At 41.5% G+C, this 20,747-nt stretch overlaps 2 protein-coding genes across 2 annotated transcripts; both read left to right on the top strand.

Moving 5' to 3' along the window:
• The first annotated feature begins 2,325 nt into the window (after nt 1–2,325).
• LOC136447917 (uncharacterized) lies at nt 2,326–5,003 on the top strand. Its single transcript, XM_066447055.1, has 3 exons — nt 2,326–2,347; nt 2,971–3,067; nt 3,569–5,003. Exons 2-3 carry the CDS (start codon nt 2,995–2,997, stop codon nt 4,306–4,308), a joined length of 813 nt encoding a protein of 270 aa, XP_066303152.1. The 5' UTR covers nt 2,326–2,347; nt 2,971–2,994; the 3' UTR covers nt 4,309–5,003.
• Nucleotides 5,004–8,215: 3,212 nt separating this feature from the next.
• On the top strand, nt 8,216–19,340 carry LOC136447349 (dentin sialophosphoprotein-like). The gene is made up of 7 exons (XM_066446177.1): nt 8,216–8,351; nt 12,589–12,691; nt 14,395–16,575; nt 16,886–16,989; nt 17,628–17,651; nt 17,837–17,975; nt 18,288–19,340. Exons 2-6 carry the CDS (start codon nt 12,613–12,615, stop codon nt 17,936–17,938), a joined length of 2,490 nt encoding a protein of 829 aa, XP_066302274.1. The 5' UTR covers nt 8,216–8,351; nt 12,589–12,612; the 3' UTR covers nt 17,939–17,975; nt 18,288–19,340.
• Nucleotides 19,341–20,747: the final 1,407 nt, after the last annotated feature.

Below are 20,747 nucleotides of genomic sequence, written 5' to 3'. Positions count from 1 at the left end.
TTCTGCAGTGTTGTGTGTTTTATTCAATTACCTACATGAAAAAATGGGGCATTGTTAAGGATGTGTGTGTGTGTGTGTGTGAATGTGACTGTGTGTGTGTATGTGTGTGAATGTGTTTGTGTGTATGTGTGTGTGTGTGTGTGTGAATGTGGGTGTTTGTGTGTGTGTGTGTTTTCGTGTGTGTTTCTGTGTGTGTGTGTGTTTCTGTGTGTGTGTTTCTCTCTCTCTCTCTCTGTGTGTGTGTGTGTGTGTGTGTGTGTGTATGTGTGTGTGTGTGTGTGCGCGCGCGCGTGTGTGTGTGTGTGAATGTTTCCGGATATTTTTTGCCAGCATAACGTAAGAAGCTACGAATAGTTTTTTAAATGATATCTGGTGCTCACAATAGGTAGTTTTGTTATATTTTGTTTCAATGTTTTTGATAATTTTGAATCGAATACTACAAAAGCATCCAGTGAGATAGCCTTAACCCCGACGCTCTACTATGCTGATACTATGAATACATGCTGTCTTGTCGGCCGTCCTCTACCAAATAGACAACCTATTTCTTTCAGGTTTGTCTGATGTCTCGTGTCATGACCTTTGACACTACAGGTCAGCCATGGAGTAGCCTGCCTCTAGGCTGTAAGCTGTAAAGTCGTTACTGCATACCTCCACACAAAGGACTGTCCTTCGGCAGAAATATCTGATCAACATCTTTGACAGGAGTTATAACATAGACGTCCAATGTTATTCTGAAAGATTTCAAAATACGCTGTGTTTTCAGTCAGTGTATTGTAATATCATGAATAGAAGTAGCGGTAGTGATACTAGTTGTAGTAGCAGTGGAAGTAGTAATAGTAGTGATAGGTGGGGAAAGGCTTTGGCGTCTATTGAGTTAGCTACTACAATTTTTAATCGACCATTTATTTGTTGGCAAACCGAGGAGTATTGACACCATATACTAAATAAAGAACTATGAAGAAATCTTTATTATCATCAATATTCAAACTTGATTGTTCAAGGGTGCGATGTACAAGTGTCATTTAATGGTATGGCATATAGTTTTTACTTTCGTGTATTTCAAAATGGTGACTAAAAGGTGAAATTATCATCATCAGGTCCTGTCAGCTTCTATCTTCTGCTCAGTGGCACCAGAAAATGGGACATCCAGAAACCACCTTAGGCTTTCAACTATACAGAGGCCACAATGACCACACCACCTGCACAGTGTCTAATGTCGTTGTGAACAACCATATACTTTTCGTAACACATTTCTACACATTAGCCATCGATGGATCAAAATACATCGTTTTATATTTCTATTGACTGGATTGGCTTTTAAATGACATACTTAGTTGTAAATGTTTGAAAACACAACACGCCTTTTATGTTGCAGAGCGGCGCTCATACTTATTATCCAAAACAGTCATTACTATCTGTACATCAATCTTTGACACAATAGGTGATTGTGCATCCGTTTATCTGAGGCAGAAAGCGTGGAGAAATAACCTGGAGGCTGTGTGGATCTCTTCTGGAATATCTTTACGTATGTGTGCCAAATAATGTACAAAAGTGATACGATTATGTAAAGAAACTATGGTTTTTCTTGTATCATTGTATACTAAATGTAATAACCGTTGATGAAGATGTTTATCGAACTTCGTAAAGGTTTGAATTACGTTTTTGCACACAGACCAGAGATAATTGGGGAAAACACCTTAATTATTACCCTCTGCAAAGTACCGAAGGATGAAAAGGAATTAGGCTGGCATGAAATGGAAAGTTGTCTGACTTGTTTCCGCAGGCATGTGCCAATTTTGTAATCTAGGGGGGTGGGGTGATAATAAAAAGTACACAATGTAATCTTCAAGCCTTTAATTGTCAAAACAAAACAACAACACTCTAGTAGCAGCACAACTTTTCTTGCAAGTCTACATTTATTTTGATCGTTTGAAAATAGAATTATTTTACCTATCAGGAAACAAATAACATTTTTACCCCCAACTCAAGTTGGACGGTCCCTATTGTCAAAATAGGTCATTTGTGAAGCTCCTTTCCCGCCTTATCTAGAGTGAAGAAGAGCTGGGGGGAAGATAATAGATCTTCTTTAGTCTCAGTTTTAGTAGCTCCATTTTTGACGGTAAGTTGTAGTCTTCTTCCATGTTCAATGTAGCTATATATGCTGTGTGTGTCACTGGGGGAGGGGGCATTCTATCTCCGTTTAGAAGTAAGCGAAGGGGTTTGAATCACAAGATTCGTAAAGGAAGGGTGATACGAAGAGTTGGGGAAGGGGCGTGGGTAGGTGGCATGGGCATGCAGCTTTCACTTGTGGTTCGACACCGACTGGAGAAGTCTGTGAACGGGTAAGGTAAGGGTAGATAGCTGCGAATTACTACTAAGATGGCCCTTCTTCGGCCTTATTTAGACATAAGTATATGTATTCTTTTATGCTCGGAAGGAATGCATGTCTACATCTTTAATTTTGAAAAGATAACTTAGATGTCGTAACCTTGCCCTGAGTAAGGTACAAAAGACTGCCCCGGAAAGAAGATACAAAACTTCAACTGCCTTTCAGAGCCTCAGCGAGTGTCTTATACTGAAGCCCTTTGATTTGAAGTGATTTGAAGATACATGAATAGTTGCTACTCCATTTCTGAGTTAGTACGGTTGAACCATCATTTTACCACGGAAGACTGCTGAATACGCCCCCTTAAATTACTGCCTTTATCAAAAACTTGTTGGACAGGGTTGGGTACCAAGCCAGCGACCCCCGTGAAAGCTTGCTTATCACAGAGAGAGGGCATCTGAAATCGAACAAGATCACTGTAACACCCACAATTTCTCAAACGTTTCCATTCTTTGTAAAAATATTTTCCACACGTTTGTACGATTTTCATCTTGTGACAGAACCAGAAAGTCTTTTCCCAAACTCTCTTTCTTCATTGTTACAGCAGACACAAACGTTTAGGTTTGTCCGTTTTTACTCCAAAGAACGCTGAAAGCTGAACTGCCAAGATGAAGGTAGTCTACCTCATGTGCCTGGTGCTGACCGTGGCTGTTGTGCAAGGAGGTCGTGTGAAGCGAGACGGTACGTTGATATTCCGTAATCTACAAAGAGCATTAAACTATACAGGCTGTTTTATACTTCGGTCTCATTTCCAATCCAGGGCCCGGCCGGGTAGATTGTGGGAACGAAAACTATGATATAAAAGACAACAAAAGACACACAAAAAATTAACCATATAGTGTGTATTTTCTTGATATGCATTTTTATTTCTCGTTTTCGCAAACAGTAGACGTTTTTTTTCGAAGGCAATACATTGTTATGAATACAAAATCAACACAAGTTTGTAGAATCTAATCGCTTATTAACAAAGAAATGAACGATTCATAATCCAGTAACTGAAGAGTGAAATACAAACCACGGAGTTCAGAATAAGTTCAAACTAATAGATTTGTTGGGCAAAAGATTTCTACAGTCAGACGTGACGGGTAGCGTTACATATCACTGTTTACACTTTCACAAAGAATTTGCATTTCACATGGTTGAAGAAAACAGCTTTGAAATGCACGTGATCTGTTGTTACAGCTAAAGAGCAAAGCAACGAGAAAAGGGATGCGTTCATGAGCGACCTGGAAAAAGTGCGTTCCTTCGAGAAGCAGTTCTCCAAGAATGGTCAACTCCACGATCAGGGGCTGAAAACAGCACGCGTGGTGCGTGATTTTCTGAAGGCCGGAAAAGCATGGCAGGCAAAAAAGAGAGGCCTGAGCGTAAAAGAAGCTTCTAAAGAAGAAGAGGTTGGCAAGCGGGGCGCTTTCGTGGGCGATCTCCTGAACGCTGTTCAGTTTGAAAAGCAGTTCAGCAAGAAGGGTCAACTGTCCCCCAATGAAGAGAAGGCAGCTAAGGTAGTCCGCGAGTATCGCGAATTCACTCAAGCCTGGCAGGAGAAGAAGAACGCCGAAGGCCGGAGGGATAGCCTCCTGTCCGATCTGCAAAAAACCATCGACTTCGAGAAGAAGTTCTCCCACGAAGGGAAGCTGTCACAACACGAGCGGAAGGCAGCAAAGGCAGTTGGCGACTTCTTGAAGTCTGGGAAGGCCTGGGAGGCAAAGAAGAAGGGGCTGAAGGTACAAGAGAGCCGCTCCAACGAAGGCGAACAAGAGAAGCGAAGCGGATTCCTGAACAACCTCAAGGAAACGCTGCAGTTCGAGAAGCAGTTCTACAAGAAAGGGAAGATGTCTGCCCAAGAAAGCAAGGTGGCCCAACAAGCCCGTGAGTTCCTGAAGATTGGCCAAGCTTGGGAGAAGAGCAAGAAGGCCAAGAATTGAAGAAAGAAGCAGACATCCAATGGCAAAATGTCTAGAAATCATCCCTCTTGAATGAGATAGCATAGTGCAGTACGTAGTCATGGGGCTGATGTTAGTGGTAATAATATTACTCATTAGATTCGGGAGTATTTTCAAAATTTAGATTATCAGACTGGTAAAGGGACAGTAGATAGATGTTTAGCGGTGAAATTTATTGTTCCAGTTATGTTAATCAATACTTTAAAAAACAAGTAGTATTAGACTCACACTTGGAACCATGCGTTGCAGTTTCACAAAATATGTCATCTACGCACAAAAGCCCAACAACGGTGTAACGAACGAGAATGTACCTCTGGCCAGAATATACCTGGGTCTGTTCTGACCAGGGGGATATCATGGCCTGCTACACCGGGCGTTCCTGAAATTCGGTCAGAATTGAACGGAGACGTTACGGAATAGGTACACTGACTCTCGCCGAAAAATGGCGGTGAAAAAGACAGGGACAGTCAAACAAAAGGAACGTAGACTTACAAAAACAATGCATGGAGCAAAAATCGCAATAACTGTAAGGGATAACAGAACAGTATAGTTCACTGTGTTTAGGGACGATGGTAATATGATGGTGGCTATATAACAGGTTGCGCTAGTAGCACATGGAACATTTTGTATGCTTTTATGAGGAATAGAGTTGGAAAAAAGTGGGAATAGGACATTGATGGTGTTGTGTGTTTTTTGACTGCATTCTATGTGATCACTTTAATAACGTGTGTGAGTATTCGTACTTCAGAAGTGATAAGAACTTTTAGCGAGTGAACAATATAGAGTTAGCTGTGGATAGTAGGTATAGGATCGGGAGTGTGTAATTAAAGGATTGTGTCGTTTTGGTTCGCTTAGGGCTATCTTTCACACCTGACCAGTCTCTGACAAACGCACAAAAGTAAAGGCTTGAAGGCACATCGGTTTATGGCTGTGATTAATCTAAACGTTTGAGTGCGTGTCAAAGGACTAGCCTCTACCAGGCTCCACAGGTCGCTGGAAAAATACTAGAAATTGGCCAAATAGACGGATAACATGCCAGAGGAGTTGGTCCACCAAAGAAGTTACAGTTTGCGACCTATTTAACTTATTTGGCGGACCAACTCCACTGGCATGTTATCCGTCTATTTGGCCAATTTCTATTTTTTTTCCAGCGACCTGACTTTGGAGCCTGGTAGAGGCTAAGGATTACCCAAATGCCACAGCTTTGGGCTGGTATAGTTAACCATCTCCTTGCTGCCTAACTCTGTAACCAGTAGGGAATTGGATGCCAAACGGTTACTTCAGAGTGCTAAAGGTTAAACAAAATTCTTGGAGGATGCATATGCGAACTGTCGTACGCTACTGGCGTCAAAGTTATTTTACCTGATAAAGTAGCTCCACGTTAAAAAAAAACGGATAACAGCGCATTATTATATATCTAACGATCAAAGCATTCACGTCTTTGCGTGCAAGAAGCAGTAGTGAAAATGAAATCTCGCCTAAAAACATGCGCATATCATATTTTGAGGAAACATTCGGATGTGCAAAAACACACAAACAGCACTACAGCCGGTAACAGGTATTTGTAACTTTTAACCATATATCTGTATCTATACAGCCCGTATAACCGGCTTCGGCATAACACACCAGCTTCGGAAAATACCAACTTAATGGGAAGGGGCCAAAGGCACAGGGTACTCAACATGCAGCGGGTGTGATAAGGGTTTATTGTCCTCCCAGCACCTTACCCGACAACCGCGGCTAACCCCTACCCCCCCCCCCCCCCCCCGGCCCCGCCCCCTGGACTTTCCTTTCGCGATTACTTGGCACAACCATTTTGTACCTGTTCTTTCTAGGAATTGGGGGATACGAGACTTCCATACAATGATAATGTGTTAAACATAAAATACACAGTTAGTTGCATGTCATAGATGGAGCAAAATGTGCAGAATACAGAAAAACTGAGAAAAAGGGACACATTGGAAATATTCCACATGCACATATGCAACCCAGGATGTTACGTTAAATCTATATCCAGCTAATCTTTTGACAAATCATTCTCCTTATTTGGCCAATTTCGTATACATCTCGAGTAAAGTCTGAACTCTTGAGAGATTACTTTCGACCTCACGTGGGCCACAATATATGCACAATTAAACCATCATAACGAATAACCACATACTTAGTCCAACACATTGTAAGACAGAAGTTAGTCCTACATTTGTGAACAAATGACACTTACGAAGAGTTTACTGTATAACCGCATACTTCGTCGAACACATTGTACGACAGAAGCAAGTCCTACATTTGTGAACGAATAACACTCAAGGAGAGTTTACTGTATAACCACATACTTCGTCGAACACATTGTACGACAGAAGTTAGTCCTGCAACAGCGAACTAATGACACACTTAGGAAGAATCTACTGTTGTTGCTAGGTAATTTCGTCATTATGTTCTAAATGGACGAAACAGAAGGTATATATAGGCCTGGGGGGCTTGGGTAAGAGCCTCTCATACACTTGCATACAACTGCTTACAAATAACACTATCTATTAAAAACTTTTCGAATAGCTTTTACTCGTCCCAGGAGTAACATTTTCGACAATACTTCCGACAATATGTATTATTGCCCTACATGCCTGGCACTAAGAGAGCATAGATTTGATTGTATCTATAAGGTAAAAAATGTTATCCTGGTCGCCGCCATTTTGTTTTCCTTCCCAGCGTCCCCCTATCACCTCCCGATAGACCTCCATGTTCCCATGGACTCTATCTTTGACAAGTGAACCCAGTTAAACCTCATTGACCTTGAAATAATGACGCTATTCTTCGCCTAGTGTAACAGTTGGCAAAACATCTTAGTAACGAACACTTACACATATTTTGGGCGGGGAACTTGATTGTAAGTTAACATGATGAATCTTCAGTTAGAGAATCAACGCGCTCAATAAGCCCATTGTTTTGCTTTGTAGTAGTGAGATTCCGAAATCTACGTAAAGCCCCTATCACACTAGATATGTTGGCGGCGTCGCTGCGTCCTAAAGTGGATGTGTGTTACTCTTGACTTTATAATAGGAATATCATGCTGAACGTACAAGCATGACTAAAAAGACAACAAAATACACAAAGTGTAAAATGATTCGTTTTTATCGATGAAATTCGTTCAGTGCTCTGTAAAAGCACCCGGTCGCAGCGATATCGCCAGCGTGCCACGGGTCCAGTCAGATGGGGCTTTAAGATGCTTATGATACAGCCAGTCTTATGCCATGTTTTACAGAGAAACGTACATATCTGCAATCCAAAACATGCGTGATCTTCACATCAATGATTCTGACAGTTGGTGACAATGCAACCTCTCACCTCTCCGAGAAAGCACACTTAGAGAAATTTGCCTAGAGGGTGCCTAATTGTGTTTGTGAATACCTTACTGCACTCGCCCCAAACTTTGTACAAAAACAATCCAACGCTACAAAACACACGATTTTACTTTTATTTTTGGAAATATAACCCAGTGGCGGTTGCTGAAGGTCTTCTGCGATTTTTGTGATGGTGAAAATTGTAGTTTTGTACGCAGAACGCAGCTAATCAAGGACAAATGTCTTAATTGAGGGTCTTTAGAGGTCCTGCGGGCAAACGTGATTAGAGCTGTAGAAGAGAAAGTTGTTTGACTTGTTTTTTGTTGCACATACCAACTTTACTCATCTGAAGGGGGTAAGCAATACTTTTCGTTAACTATATTCGTCCAAGAACTCTGCGTAGACGCCTATTATGACACATATAGAAATTTTGTTGAATAATTTATAGAATACTTTTCTACCACCTACCTTTCTGTTGATTGTTTAGGTCTGACTTTACGAAAATTGATGTAAAATGTTCACGAGTACCCCCATGCATTCGGTACAGTTGGACGATTCCTGCGGTACCAACTGGTCTTTGTGCGACAAGTTTTTCACAGGGACGCGGCGAGTGTCCCATTTCAAGACGAGCTGAAAGGAAGACCACGGATCTTCTTGCAGCTCAGGGAAACATCTTCATTTCTGAAAGTAAGTTGTATCCTTTTGTCTTATCAGAGTTAAGGAATTGATTTAGGCTACGAAACAGTGCGCGGGGTGTGTACAAAAAACAGACGTTCTGAGAGATAATGGCGGGCATATGTGGGCGTGACACGACTTTCACTTGTAGCTCGGTGGCACGAATTGTGTACGGGTGACAGAAGCTCAATTCGGCGACGTAAATTTACTATAACGCACTACATTGGCCTGATTAGACAGTTAACCATCTATAAAGCATTTTTGAATTTTGAATGAAAAAACGTTGAGAAAAAGGCAAGGCGTTTTTTTTATATCAAGGTTTTGTATCAAAGTGCGTGGAACGATGTTGCTAAAACTTTGAGTAAAATGTTTCGAAGACTCGATGATAAAGTCTATCTATTCTAACAGGATAATAGATAATATATTACGCCCATCTTTACCGCTGTAACGTGAGACAAAGAGAGTTGCTTTTGAATACGGTGCCTCCGGTCATGTATGTAACGTAACCTTGAAAATTCTGTCTCAGAATATGGTACAAATGCACACAGAAAGGGTCATATTGTACCTGCTCGCTCAGAGTTTTGAAAGAAGCAATCATTAACATTTCTATTGATGATAAAAAGGTGATATTAAGGGGGCATCTTCAAAAAAAAAATTTTTTCATCAACGTGTACTACTGAACAAAGTATAATCAACAATTTTTTTCTGATAAAACTTCCAACCAAAGTCCAGTATTCAAACATGCAGTGTTATGACTAATAAGATCTGTTTTACATGATTAGGGTATGAAAACCCAATACAGAGTATGGTTTACTTGTCATAATAAGCGGTTGACATGCGCATTGATATCAGAGTAGTATTATTCGTATATGGTCTAAAAAACACATACAATGGTATCCCGAGGGGGGGGGGGGGTGTTTACGATGTTTTAAATACCCTTCGTACATAAACATATATATCACTGAACGCGTATTGCTTTATGAGGAAGATGTAGTGAATCTTAAGTAACGTTCTTAAGAAACGTTCTTTCGGCCTTTTACAGCAGAGGATCCGTGGAAAGTCGCGAATACCTTTAGAAACAATTGCATCTCTTCGTGCCATTTGTTTTCACTGCGTTGTAACTGTGGCGTTAAGCGGATATCTCACTGAATTGCGGCACGTTGGCGACCTCACTGCGTTCTAAATGAGATTTGTGTTACCCTTGATTTTATAACGGGAATATCATGCAACACGTACAATTATGACTAAAAAGACAACAAAGCACACAAAACGTAAAAAATTGTTTTTTTTTTTAATCGATGAAATTCGTTGATCACTCTTTCAAAGCGCCCAGTCGCCAACGCGTCGCAGCTTCAGTAAGATACCCGCTTTAAGCATCGTACTAAATCGTACTCTTGGGTATTGAGTGTTGTACGAAAGACACGCCCCAGTCAAATCTGAAATCAAATGACCTCTATCAACAAGATCTGGTGCGACAGAATAATCTTAACAATCATGTGTATTCTTTATGTGGTCTTTATTGCTTCCTAATCATCCCTTTATTTTCTTGGTGCATCAAAATGTGTGTATCAAATTCTGAAAATGACAAAAGATATCCCGATACGGTAGATCGCGATGGTCACTATTGTGTAGTACAACGGAAAACCAGCACGTGCACCCTACAGGCATTAGCTTTGTGTCGTCCCACATTGATCTGTGCATGCGCTTTGCTTTGAATATAGTTGTTTGATACACTGCATGCAAAAAAAAAAATGTACAGCCGTTGTTCAAATATCAGCACATTATGTTTTGGTTTGTTTGATTTCTAGAAAGTTGAGTGCCTAGAATAATCGCTTGAAGAGACAGGGCTACCCTTTGCACCATGACCCCCTCGTTGAATACCTGTCATTCCACGTGCACACCAAAATATGCCACCCGACTTGTTAATTAGTCACGAGGTTGATTTGTAAGATGCATATGGCCAAACTATCTCTATCTTTAGGTAGTGCCGGTGCGTTCTCTTGATAGTTACAATCCAAAAAAGAAGAAAAATGAGCTCCTTAGTGTAGATTAAGATTGTTTAGCAACATAAACCTGAATCATAAAGGGTAGACAAAATCATTTCTAACGTCGCCATGGGCGCAAATACTGCTTAATAACATTTTTCTTCTCAGACACAAACAATATTGATTAATGGTGTTTTGTATTTGTCTAAACGAATAACCAAGAAGCAAGAAGTAAAAACAAATACCCTCGTTATTTCTAATTACACCATTTTTTTCTCCATTTTTGCTTTGGATAGAGGATCTTAACTAGTAAATATTGCAAGTTTACAACACTCCAGAGAGACATAGGCGATTTTGTGATGGATTCAACTATTTAACTGTAATCTCAAAGATATTAAAAAACAAGGCCGGATTGGCCAAATGTTTATGTCATGTTTAGATTTATAAGTGTTTTAATGTCAGTGATGACTTTTTAGTTTGATTTTGCCACGAATCCCATTTAAGAGGATGAAAGAGATAGAGAGAAATATTGAGATTGAGAGAGAAAGAGATAGAAGAGAGACGAGAGAAAAGAGAGAGAGAGCGAAAGAGAGAGGGAGATCAACCATTGTGCCAGTATTTCTAACGCCGAAATTGACCAATATCTCCACCAAGTGTTCTATAAATGTCACAAAGTAACGCTTGTCACACACTACAATGACTCCACTGTTTTGCATCCATCTATACAATGTACGTTGTCAACTTTGAACCATTTAGTGAGCCCTAGGGGCAAGGCCGGTCGTTAAGCATTTACACACCGCCATCTGTCACTAACAACATAACGATTTAAATGCATCCTAAATAGTAAATGCAACTAGAATATCACTGCAGTCAAACATTGGAAATATTAATTTCAAATAGTTGATTGATAAGGTGTTCATTGGCTAAAAATGGAATTTTTGTTGGTGCGCTCTTGTTTTTTCTGGTGGTACGCTTGTCTGTCATTGTGGAATGCGCATAATCATAGGGTAGTACGGGTAATTAGAAAGGTGGTATTGCCTCGCGGTTAACTCGCTGTCTGCTAAGATTTCTGAAATCACGTAGAACTGTCCAATAACGCTGATTACATGAATGGAGGTACAGTGTGTGTGTGTGTTAATGTATTAATGTGTGTGTGTGTGTGCGTGTGTGTGTGTGTGTGTGCGTGTATATGTGTCTGTTTCTATGTGTTTGTGTGTGTGTGTGTGTTAATGTGTTAATGTGTTAATGTATTAATGTGTGTGTGTGTGTGTGTGTGCGTGCGTGTGTTTGTGTGTGCGTGCGTGTGCGTGTGGCTGTGTTTCCTTATACGTTGGCCAGCTAGACTCAACAGCCTATCGAATGATTGTGATGATATTTACGCTGTGGATAGTTCTGGGGAAGACGAAGGTCAAGGCTTTTTCTGGGTATCCTACCAACCTTTCTTGGTTCTACAGAGGAAAGTTCTGTTTTTTGCATGTTCTGTTCTGGATACGCTGTATGGTTTTGACTATTTTGATAGCATGTAGCGTTTGACGCCGTGAATAAAGTGGTGTAGGTTCAGCTCTTTTAGCAGCTTGTAATAATGTTTTGTAAGACACATATGGGTGGTTACAAGTCAATTTACAAACAAATGCACTCGTTTGACACACTATATGACCCCGTGAACAAGGTGTGCTGGATACGCCCACCTCGTACACCATTAGAAAGTTGTCGGACTGGGTGCAACACGTCAGTCACCCGGAAAAGCGTGCATGCTACAGAGAGAATACCTTACACAAGAGGCACTTGAATCTCTGGGATTCCTCACCAAATCTGTATCTTTATGGAATAGGTTGCTTTGTGTGTGTGTGTGTGTGTGTGTGTGTGTGTGTGTGTGTGTGTGTGTGTGTGTGCGCGCGCGCGTGTGTGTGTGTGTGTGTGTGTGTGTGTGTGCGCGCGCGAACGTGCTATCTTCCCAAGGACTTCACTATCATTATTAGGGTTGCCTGGTTGTTTTGCTACAGTAGACCTTCAAAAATGTTCTAATTTGACCCAAAATCTAATGTGCAATACGCAATGGTCAAGTTAGCTACAAGATAAACAATTGGACTGATTATCGTCAGTGCCTGTAAGATTTCATACTTGTTGTGAAAGAACCAGCATTGCCTTGAGGAAGGCGACAGACGGTCGCCTAAATGTCGGTGAAAAAAACCCCGCTTCGAGTTGTGTACAACCAAAGAGTGTTGTTACAGCAGACACAAACGTTTGTCTATTTTTCTCCACAGGACGCTGAAAGTTGATCTGACAGGATGAAGGCCATCTACCTTCTGTGTCTAGTGCTGACCGCGGCGGTGGTTCAGGGGTATCCCGTCTGGAAGCGAGATGACGGTACGGTAACATTTGTGCAACATTTGTTGGGGTAGGGGGGTAACTTTTTCTACGTGAGGATCTGGTCACATTCGTCATATGGTCGTGATACGATCGCACAATGATTGCATTCTTGGCGATAGTCGTGTATTTATGGTATAAAATCAAGCTGTTTTGCTACCGAAAATGCTGTCCGGTGGTTGCTTCTTTCACAGCTTGCTTGAAAATTCTACGACATCAAAACCAACGACGAGTGTGACCGAGTCGTTGGTGAGAAATCACTGACGTGATAAGAAGAATACATTTATCATCACAGGTGAAAATTTGAACGTTTCACTCCCACAAGTTGCACCCATTCATCTCCGGTTAAAACCCTGGCTTTTGGTGTGATCTCCAATAACAGTGGACTAGAAACCTGACAATACCCGGTGGATGATGGCAAGGGCCGGTTTCTCTCCAGTAAAGAGTTCTTTCCACACCACTTACCTCCCCGAAGTTTGTCGTTTTGGTGTCCATTAGTCTATTCCATCCCCCAGATGAGGAAGCTATCCCTTATGTTACTGGTCTTCCCCAGGTTGATTGAGGACCCGGATGCTCAACACACGTCACCTTCCGGAAGTGTAACATGAGCACCGGGTCAAAGGTGGTTGGAAGTCGGTACCGGCCCCCGTCTCTGTTGACTAAACACCCCTCTCCCCCATCATTGTACCCCCATCGGTGGTATCCATCGTGTGCGTCATCTGGCTGAGATAACGTTAACGCCTGGTCACTGCAACCCTACCGCGCTTTGGCAGCCACAACCCTCACTACCCTTGGTGACTGCAACCCGACTACCCCATTGACGAGATGAGGCAGCTTATCCCATGGCAACTAACAGATCAAGGACATGAATGGCTCACTGCTGATCCTTTGTTGATCCGACTGAACCCAAGGTGAAAATCAACCCTCGCAGGCCTACCCTAGTCCGTCCCCAATGTCTTTTGTACTACGTGTCTAAAGTCGTACAGATTCGTGTGTCGACTGAGCTTTATCGGTATAAAGATTCATAAGATCTAGACCATGGTGTTTGGGTAAAAGTATCTGCATCTGATCCCGGTTTGTGCAGAAACAAGGCCTTGTGGGACCTTCGAGTTCAACTGCCGCAATCAAAAATGCATCGCGGGCGACCAAGTGTGTGACGGTGACGACGACTGCGGAGACAATTCAGACGAAGAGGGGTGTGAAGACTGCGGTTCCGACTTCGCGTGTCTAGACGGACAGTGTATTCCCTTCGATAATATCTGCGATGGAAACCCCCAATGCGATGATGGCTCGGACGAAAATGAAGCGTTTTGTGAGAAATTAACAGCCGGGAAAGAAGGATCAAGGAGGTCTGGTAAGATATACGGGTGAATCAGGCCGAGTGTTATCATGAATAGTGTGGAAAACATGCAACTAGCCATTAGGCTGTGTGCTGATATATTAAATTGAGTTTACATTTATTTGACTTAGAAAACGATTCACAGTGTGGCATTGTCAACAGTATTGTCACTGACACTGTTGACATTTGAATTACAAGATCAAACATTCATGAAGGAAATCTTGCCCTTAAAATTGTTAGTATCCTTTAACTTTTTTTCACTGAAATATATTTGAAACGTCATCTATATCAGGTCCACTTGTTATTAAGTTGTAGATACCTTCTTGGTAACTCCATTGATTTCTTTGTTACCCTTGTGTTGCAGGTATTCAAGAAACGCAAGCGGTGAACTTGGAAGAAAACCTGCTGAATTCTATTTTGAAGAAGAAAGAGGATGGATCGAATGAGAAGAGGGAAGCGTTCATGGCCGATCTGCAAAAAGCGCACGACTTCGAAAAGCTGTTCTCCAGTAATGGTCAACTGCACGAGCGCGGGCTTAAAATGGCAAACGAAGTGCGTGAATTCTTGAAGTACGGAAAAGCATGGGAGGCCAAGAAGAAAGGTCTGACGGCACAAGAATACCGTTCGAATGAAGAGGAAGTAGGAAAACGGAGCGCTTTCATGGACGACCTCCTGGACAGTCTTCAGTTTGAGAAGCAGTTCAGCAAGAAAGGAGAACTGTCCTCCAATGAGTTGAAGACAGCCAAAGCAATCCGAGAGTATGTTGAAGCTGATAAGGCTTGGGCAGAGAAAAAGGGAACTCTATATTCCTCATTTTTTGATGAACGTGACTCCTCCGAGGAAGACTCCTCCTCCTCCTCTGATGACGATGACTCCTCCTCCTCATCCTCTGACGAAGATAAAAAGAACATTTTGGATGACATCTTCTCATCCTCCTCCTCCTCCGATGACGATGACTCCTCCTCCTCCTCGGACGGAGATAAAAAGAAGAGACAGGACGACTCCTCCTCCTCTGATGACGATGACTCCTCCTCCTCCTCTGATGACGATGACTCCTCCTCCTCCTCGGACGAAGATAAAAAGAAGAGACAGGACGACTCCTCCTCCTCTGATGACGATGACTCCTCCTCCTCCTCGGACGAAGACAAAAAGAAGAGACAGGACGACTCCTCCTCCTCCTCTGATGACGATGACTCCTCCTCCTCGGACGAAGATAAAAAGAAGAGACAGGATGACTCCTCCTCCTCCTCTGATGACGATGACTCCTCCTCCTCCTCTGGTGACGAAGATAAAAAGAAGAGACAGGACGACTCCTCCTCCTCCTCTGATGACGATGACTCCTCCTCCTCCTCGGACGAAGATAAAAAGAAGAGACAGGACGACTCCTCCTCCTCCTCTGATGACGATGACTCCTCCTCCTCCTCTGATGACGAAGATAAAAAGAAGAGACAGGACGACTCCTCCTCCTCTGATGACGATGACTCCTCCTCCTCCTCGGACGAAGATAAAAAGAAGAGACAGGATGACTCCTCCTCCTCCTCCTCCTCTGATGACGATGACTCCTCCTCCTCCTCTGATGACGAAGATAAAAAGAAGAGACAGGACGACTCCTCCTCCTCCTCTGATGACGATGACTCATCCTCCTCCTCTGATGACGAAGATAAAAAGAAGAGACAGGATGACTCCTCCTCCTCCTCTGATGACGATGACTCCTCCTCCTCCTCCTCCTCGGACGAAGATAAAAAGAAGAGACAGGATGACTCCTCCTCCTCCTCTGATGACGATGACTCCTCCTCCTCCTCTGATGACGAAGATAAAAAGAAGAGACAGGACGACTCCTCCTCCTCCTCTGATGACGATGACTCCTCCTCCTCCTCCTCGGACGAAGATAAAAAGAAGAGGCAGGACGACTCCTCCTCCTCCTCTGATGACGATGACTCCTCCTCCTCCTCTGATGACGAAGATAAAAAGAAGAGACAGGACGACGACTCCTCTTCTGATGACGATGACTCCTCCTCCTCCTCCTCGGACGAAGATAAAAAGAAGAGACAGGATGACGACTCCTCCTCCTCCTCTGATGACGATGACTCTTCATCCTCTGACGAAGATAAAAAGAAGGGAATTTTGGATGACATCTTCTCATCCTCCTCCGAGGAAGACTCCTCCTCCTCTGATGAAGATGACAAGAAGAGAGATGACTCCTCATCCTCCTCCGATGATGATTCCTCCTCCTCTGACGAAGATGATGATGAAGAACGTCGCCTGGCAGAACGGCTCTACAGTCTGATCGACCAGAATCAGAAGGGCACGGTTGCGGATAAGAAAGCCCAAGAATTGGTCCAGATGCTTAAATCCAAGAAGAGTGATGAGGACAGCGACGACAGCGATAGCAGTGACAGCAGCGACAGCAGCGACAGCAGCGACAGCAGCGACAGCAGTGAGAGCAGCGACAGCGATGACGACGACAAGAAAAAGAAGAAGGACTGGTTCGGATCAAGTCTTCAGCTGGTGAAGAAAACCCTGACCATGCTGAAGAAACAGGATGGTAAGAACATTTAAGATACCACGCAGATAACGTGCTCATCATCTTTCCTGTAGGGGTTATTGGTAAATCTTGGATAGCACGTAGAGGTAGCTTACTATCAAATAAAACAAGTTAGATACAGCGTAAGTGGATTAACCAAAAAGACATGCTAGTTATTATTACAACGCTTTACTCATAATTAAAAGGAGCAAAAGGCAAAGCCAAAATCATAGGTGTTTATCTGATTATGTTTGACAAAGCGGGCAAAAACATAGGATATTAGAAGGTTATTATACATATATTACATGTGGAATGTATGTCACTTCTACAGGCGACGACAGCTCATCTGAAGAGGACTCCTCTGCATCTGACGAGGAACAAGAGCGCAGAAGTCTTGTCAAAGAGAGTCTGGCTGTTTATCAGCAGTACCTGAAGGTGAGTTGATGGTTATGTTTTTGTCCGTGTCCGTGTGTCTGTAAAGCTAATTATTCGAGAATGCTTGTATGGATAGTTATAATATTTGGTTTGTAGGCAGGTCTTGATAGATCTCAAAATGGTTAGATTCTGGGCCCCCTAGCGGCTTTCTATGATACTGATATATTTTGTTCTGGACAAGCTATGGTCTTGATGCTATCTCGAACGGTTAGATTTTGGCCACCCAAGCGGTTTTCTAAGGTACTGCAGAGGAGCTCCTGGTTTTGATATCTCGTGCGTGTTCCGAACCAGTTATGGTCACGAATTCTGGTTGATAGGGAGGTCTTGTGGTTGAAAAGACGTGTCGGTGGATATTAAGAGAATATTTTTGAAACAGATACTAGTATTGCATATTGATAGTGATAGCGAAGAATTACAGAAGTTTGACATACAGCCATACGATAATTAAGTATGTAATTTAGAAGAGAACGCCAGTGCCATGAACCCAATGCCATACTAGAATGTCGCTTTAATAACAGATTTATCTTGTTTTTTGTTTCAAAAATTTCTTTGAAAATACTTTTTTGAATATCGTATAGATGATGCCGTGTCACCAAAGCTCATTTACATAAATTGTTTTTTTTTCACATTTGTTACAGGACAACACTATGGACAAGAAAGCGGTAAGAGATCCATATTTCAACTTAAAACTCATTGGTAATGTTCAGAAAGTTCATCCAAGACACCACATGTCTACATGCTATTAGTTTCAATATGTAACGTTAGCTGCCACTTTTATTGTGTTTTTTCGAAATGTCGACATGTCACAATTTAAATTGATTCTTGTTTTTTTTTCTTTCAAAATTAGTGCAGTGACGCTGCGTTTGCTGCGTGTACAAAAGACGACGACTGCTGTGGTGCCGCGAAGTGCGTTACACAGGATAAAATGTCGTTCTGTCTTCACCCCTAAAGCAAGGAAGATGCATTAAGAACAGCGATCTCACCCTGTAAGTTTCCTTCGTCTTGAAAAGAAGTAGTCTTGCAGTTGATATCTTATTGAAGGAAAGTATCAAAATTGTATCGTTTTAGGACAGAAAGGGCCAAATTGGCAGGAATCTACTGGAACGTTTGGGAATATTTCATACGTGTATAGCAAAATATCAAAATCAAAATATATCACTGTATAAACGGATGGTCTTTAAGACACTGGTATGGTGGTAGATATTGGGTGTTACAATACTCACATTTGCTCTCTATTCACATACGAAATCTATTACGACGAAGAACATGCATGTGATGACTGAATACATCTTTTTCAGGAAGCTGCAAGTCATCAGCAGTTACATCAGCAGTAGACTCAGTTGTTACATCATCAGTAGGACCAGCAGTAAAATCAGATAGTAAAATCAGCAGTAGCATCAGCAGTAGAATCAGCAGTTACATCATCAGTAGGATCAGCAGTAAAATCAGATAGTAAAATCAGCAGTAGAATCAGCACAGCAGAAGCATCAGTAGTAGCATCAGCAATGGCATGAACAGTAGCACCGGTAGTAGCATCATCAGTAGAATAAGCAGTAGAATCAGTATCAGCATCAGTAGCAGCAGTAGTAGCATTATCAGTAACAACAGTAGTAGCATCAGTAATTGTATATGTACTTTCAAATCCTCCACCGAACGGCTTTCGACAGTGTAGATCTAGCTTCGTGTTACTAACAAGAGGTGGCCAACAGAGAAGCCAAACACAGTTCTACAGATATCAGCTTATGTTATAGAAATAATTAACTGAATACTTTAAATATCAATATGAATTTACTAGTCAACGAATATATGACCATGTCTATCTTTTGATTCAGTGTACGATTTGGTGTTGTAAGTTTTTTTATAGAATTAGCAGATAGTTAGAGTTATCATTGGTGGTTTTGTTGGAGCAGTGATACTAATAGTGGACAAGCGAATCATAGTTTACTAGTACTTTCATGTTTTGGTAGATAAGTGTACTAACAACAAAAAAATATTTCAGAACAATGGCAATAATGTAGCGGTGAGCATATTTGACTTTAGTAATAGAATCTATCATTGTTTTACGTTCTCGATGTGTTTTTATAAGATTATCAAGAGGTTTTGCTTAATAATTTACGAGACAGGGGTGGCAAATGTAACAACGCGAAAAAGGCATCATGAAAACAGTAATATAATATAATCATGAAATTCAACTTACATTTTCGTGCATATGATATTTATATGATAACTTTCAGTCACAGAATAATCATTAGTATATGTTTTGATGTTAAGTTGGTACGGACTGACCCAAGACTATGCAAACGTGTTTTGATGTACCTTAGTGCTTTATAATAAAGGTGAGTTTGAGGGAATTCGACACTTGTGGTCTGATTATTTGTTGTGTGACCAAGCTCCTTCTTGCTATCGAAACAGGTCTACTACGAAAATGAGTTACTCAGGCCGGGTCCCAAATCTCGTTCGTTCACACCAGATTATGCTCTCGCGAGATCACATCTCAAAATGGCGGCCTACTTTTGAAAGGGGCCTAGTTTGAATAGGTCAGATAAACTAAGCTAGATATTCAGAGCTAACGTAAGCCATTGTGTTGTTAATTTAAACACATATAGTATGACAATGATATTACATAGGGCCACACTGACTTCATCTTCATCCGCGCTTACATAATATTTGGCAGTTGAAAAAGTAGGAAAAAAGAACCCAGCTGTTTCGTTACACCATCTTAAACAATGAAGTATCTTTTGAATTGTAATATATGCTATGTCTAAGAAGTTTCTATCCATGGAATATTGTATAAACAGTAATACGGGGTCAGGTTTAGTGGTTATAGAATGAAATCTGAATTAGAATTCATCATTTTACCGTAGGGATCTTAAATGCAAATACAAAATTATAAAACCCCAGATCATTTTGAACTTATCTAAATATTCTCCCGAAAGCTCCCCCTCCCCGTACCCAAGGTTTGTGCAATGTAAACCAGTCAATATAACCAGTCTATTATTTGTAGGTATATTCTTGTAATATATCATTTTGTGTTCTGGTGTTCAGATGTTTATAGATAAGTGGGTGAACAGCTGAGGAAAGGTCTAGAGTTGTCAAAGGAAAATGGATGATGTCCACATATATAAATAAACTACTCAATATGTTCGAGATGTGATGTGTACATGAATGTAGGTGGCGCTTCGACGGGCGGACTAGGATGTTACAAGGGCTCCTCGCGCGGCGCCTAAAAGAACATCCGTTTTATGTCAACTAGTATTCTAGAAAGTATTAAAGGTCATTTTAAACATGCGAAGACGTCTGGACCTGTTTGACAAAGTGTTAACGCACTCTAAGCCTTATGTGTTGTATATCTTATGATTTTTATCTGCCTAGACGATACACCCTATGAGAGCCTGATCTGCAGTACCGCTCCCGGCCGCCCCGAGAAAAGTGTTAAAACGACCGTCAAATTGACCAATTTCCGTCTATTCGGGAATGGGGAAATCATGAAAGGCTCGCAAAGGGGTTTATATTTTTAGGCTTATTTGACTTTGATTTTAAAAGATTGAATCATTTGGAATGAGGAATAAAAATATCTAAGGCATTTCACAAACAAATCAATGGGATATTAGGTCATAAATGACACGTTTCTTTTGCATTTCATCAGTATAAGTGGTCAAGTATACATCTATTATATATTGTCACGTTCTTAAGTGTTACCACTTCCATATTCCAACCCTATTTTATGCCAATGCATGTTTTGTCCATTGTTGTGTTGA

The sequence above is a fragment of the Branchiostoma lanceolatum genome, chromosome 13 (assembly GCF_035083965.1).
Source record: "Branchiostoma lanceolatum isolate klBraLanc5 chromosome 13, klBraLanc5.hap2, whole genome shotgun sequence".
NCBI classification, from domain to species: domain Eukaryota; kingdom Metazoa; phylum Chordata; class Leptocardii; order Amphioxiformes; family Branchiostomatidae; genus Branchiostoma; species Branchiostoma lanceolatum.
The sequence above is the reverse complement of the archived record's forward strand: the minus strand, read 5'-3'. Positions and strand labels throughout refer to the sequence as shown.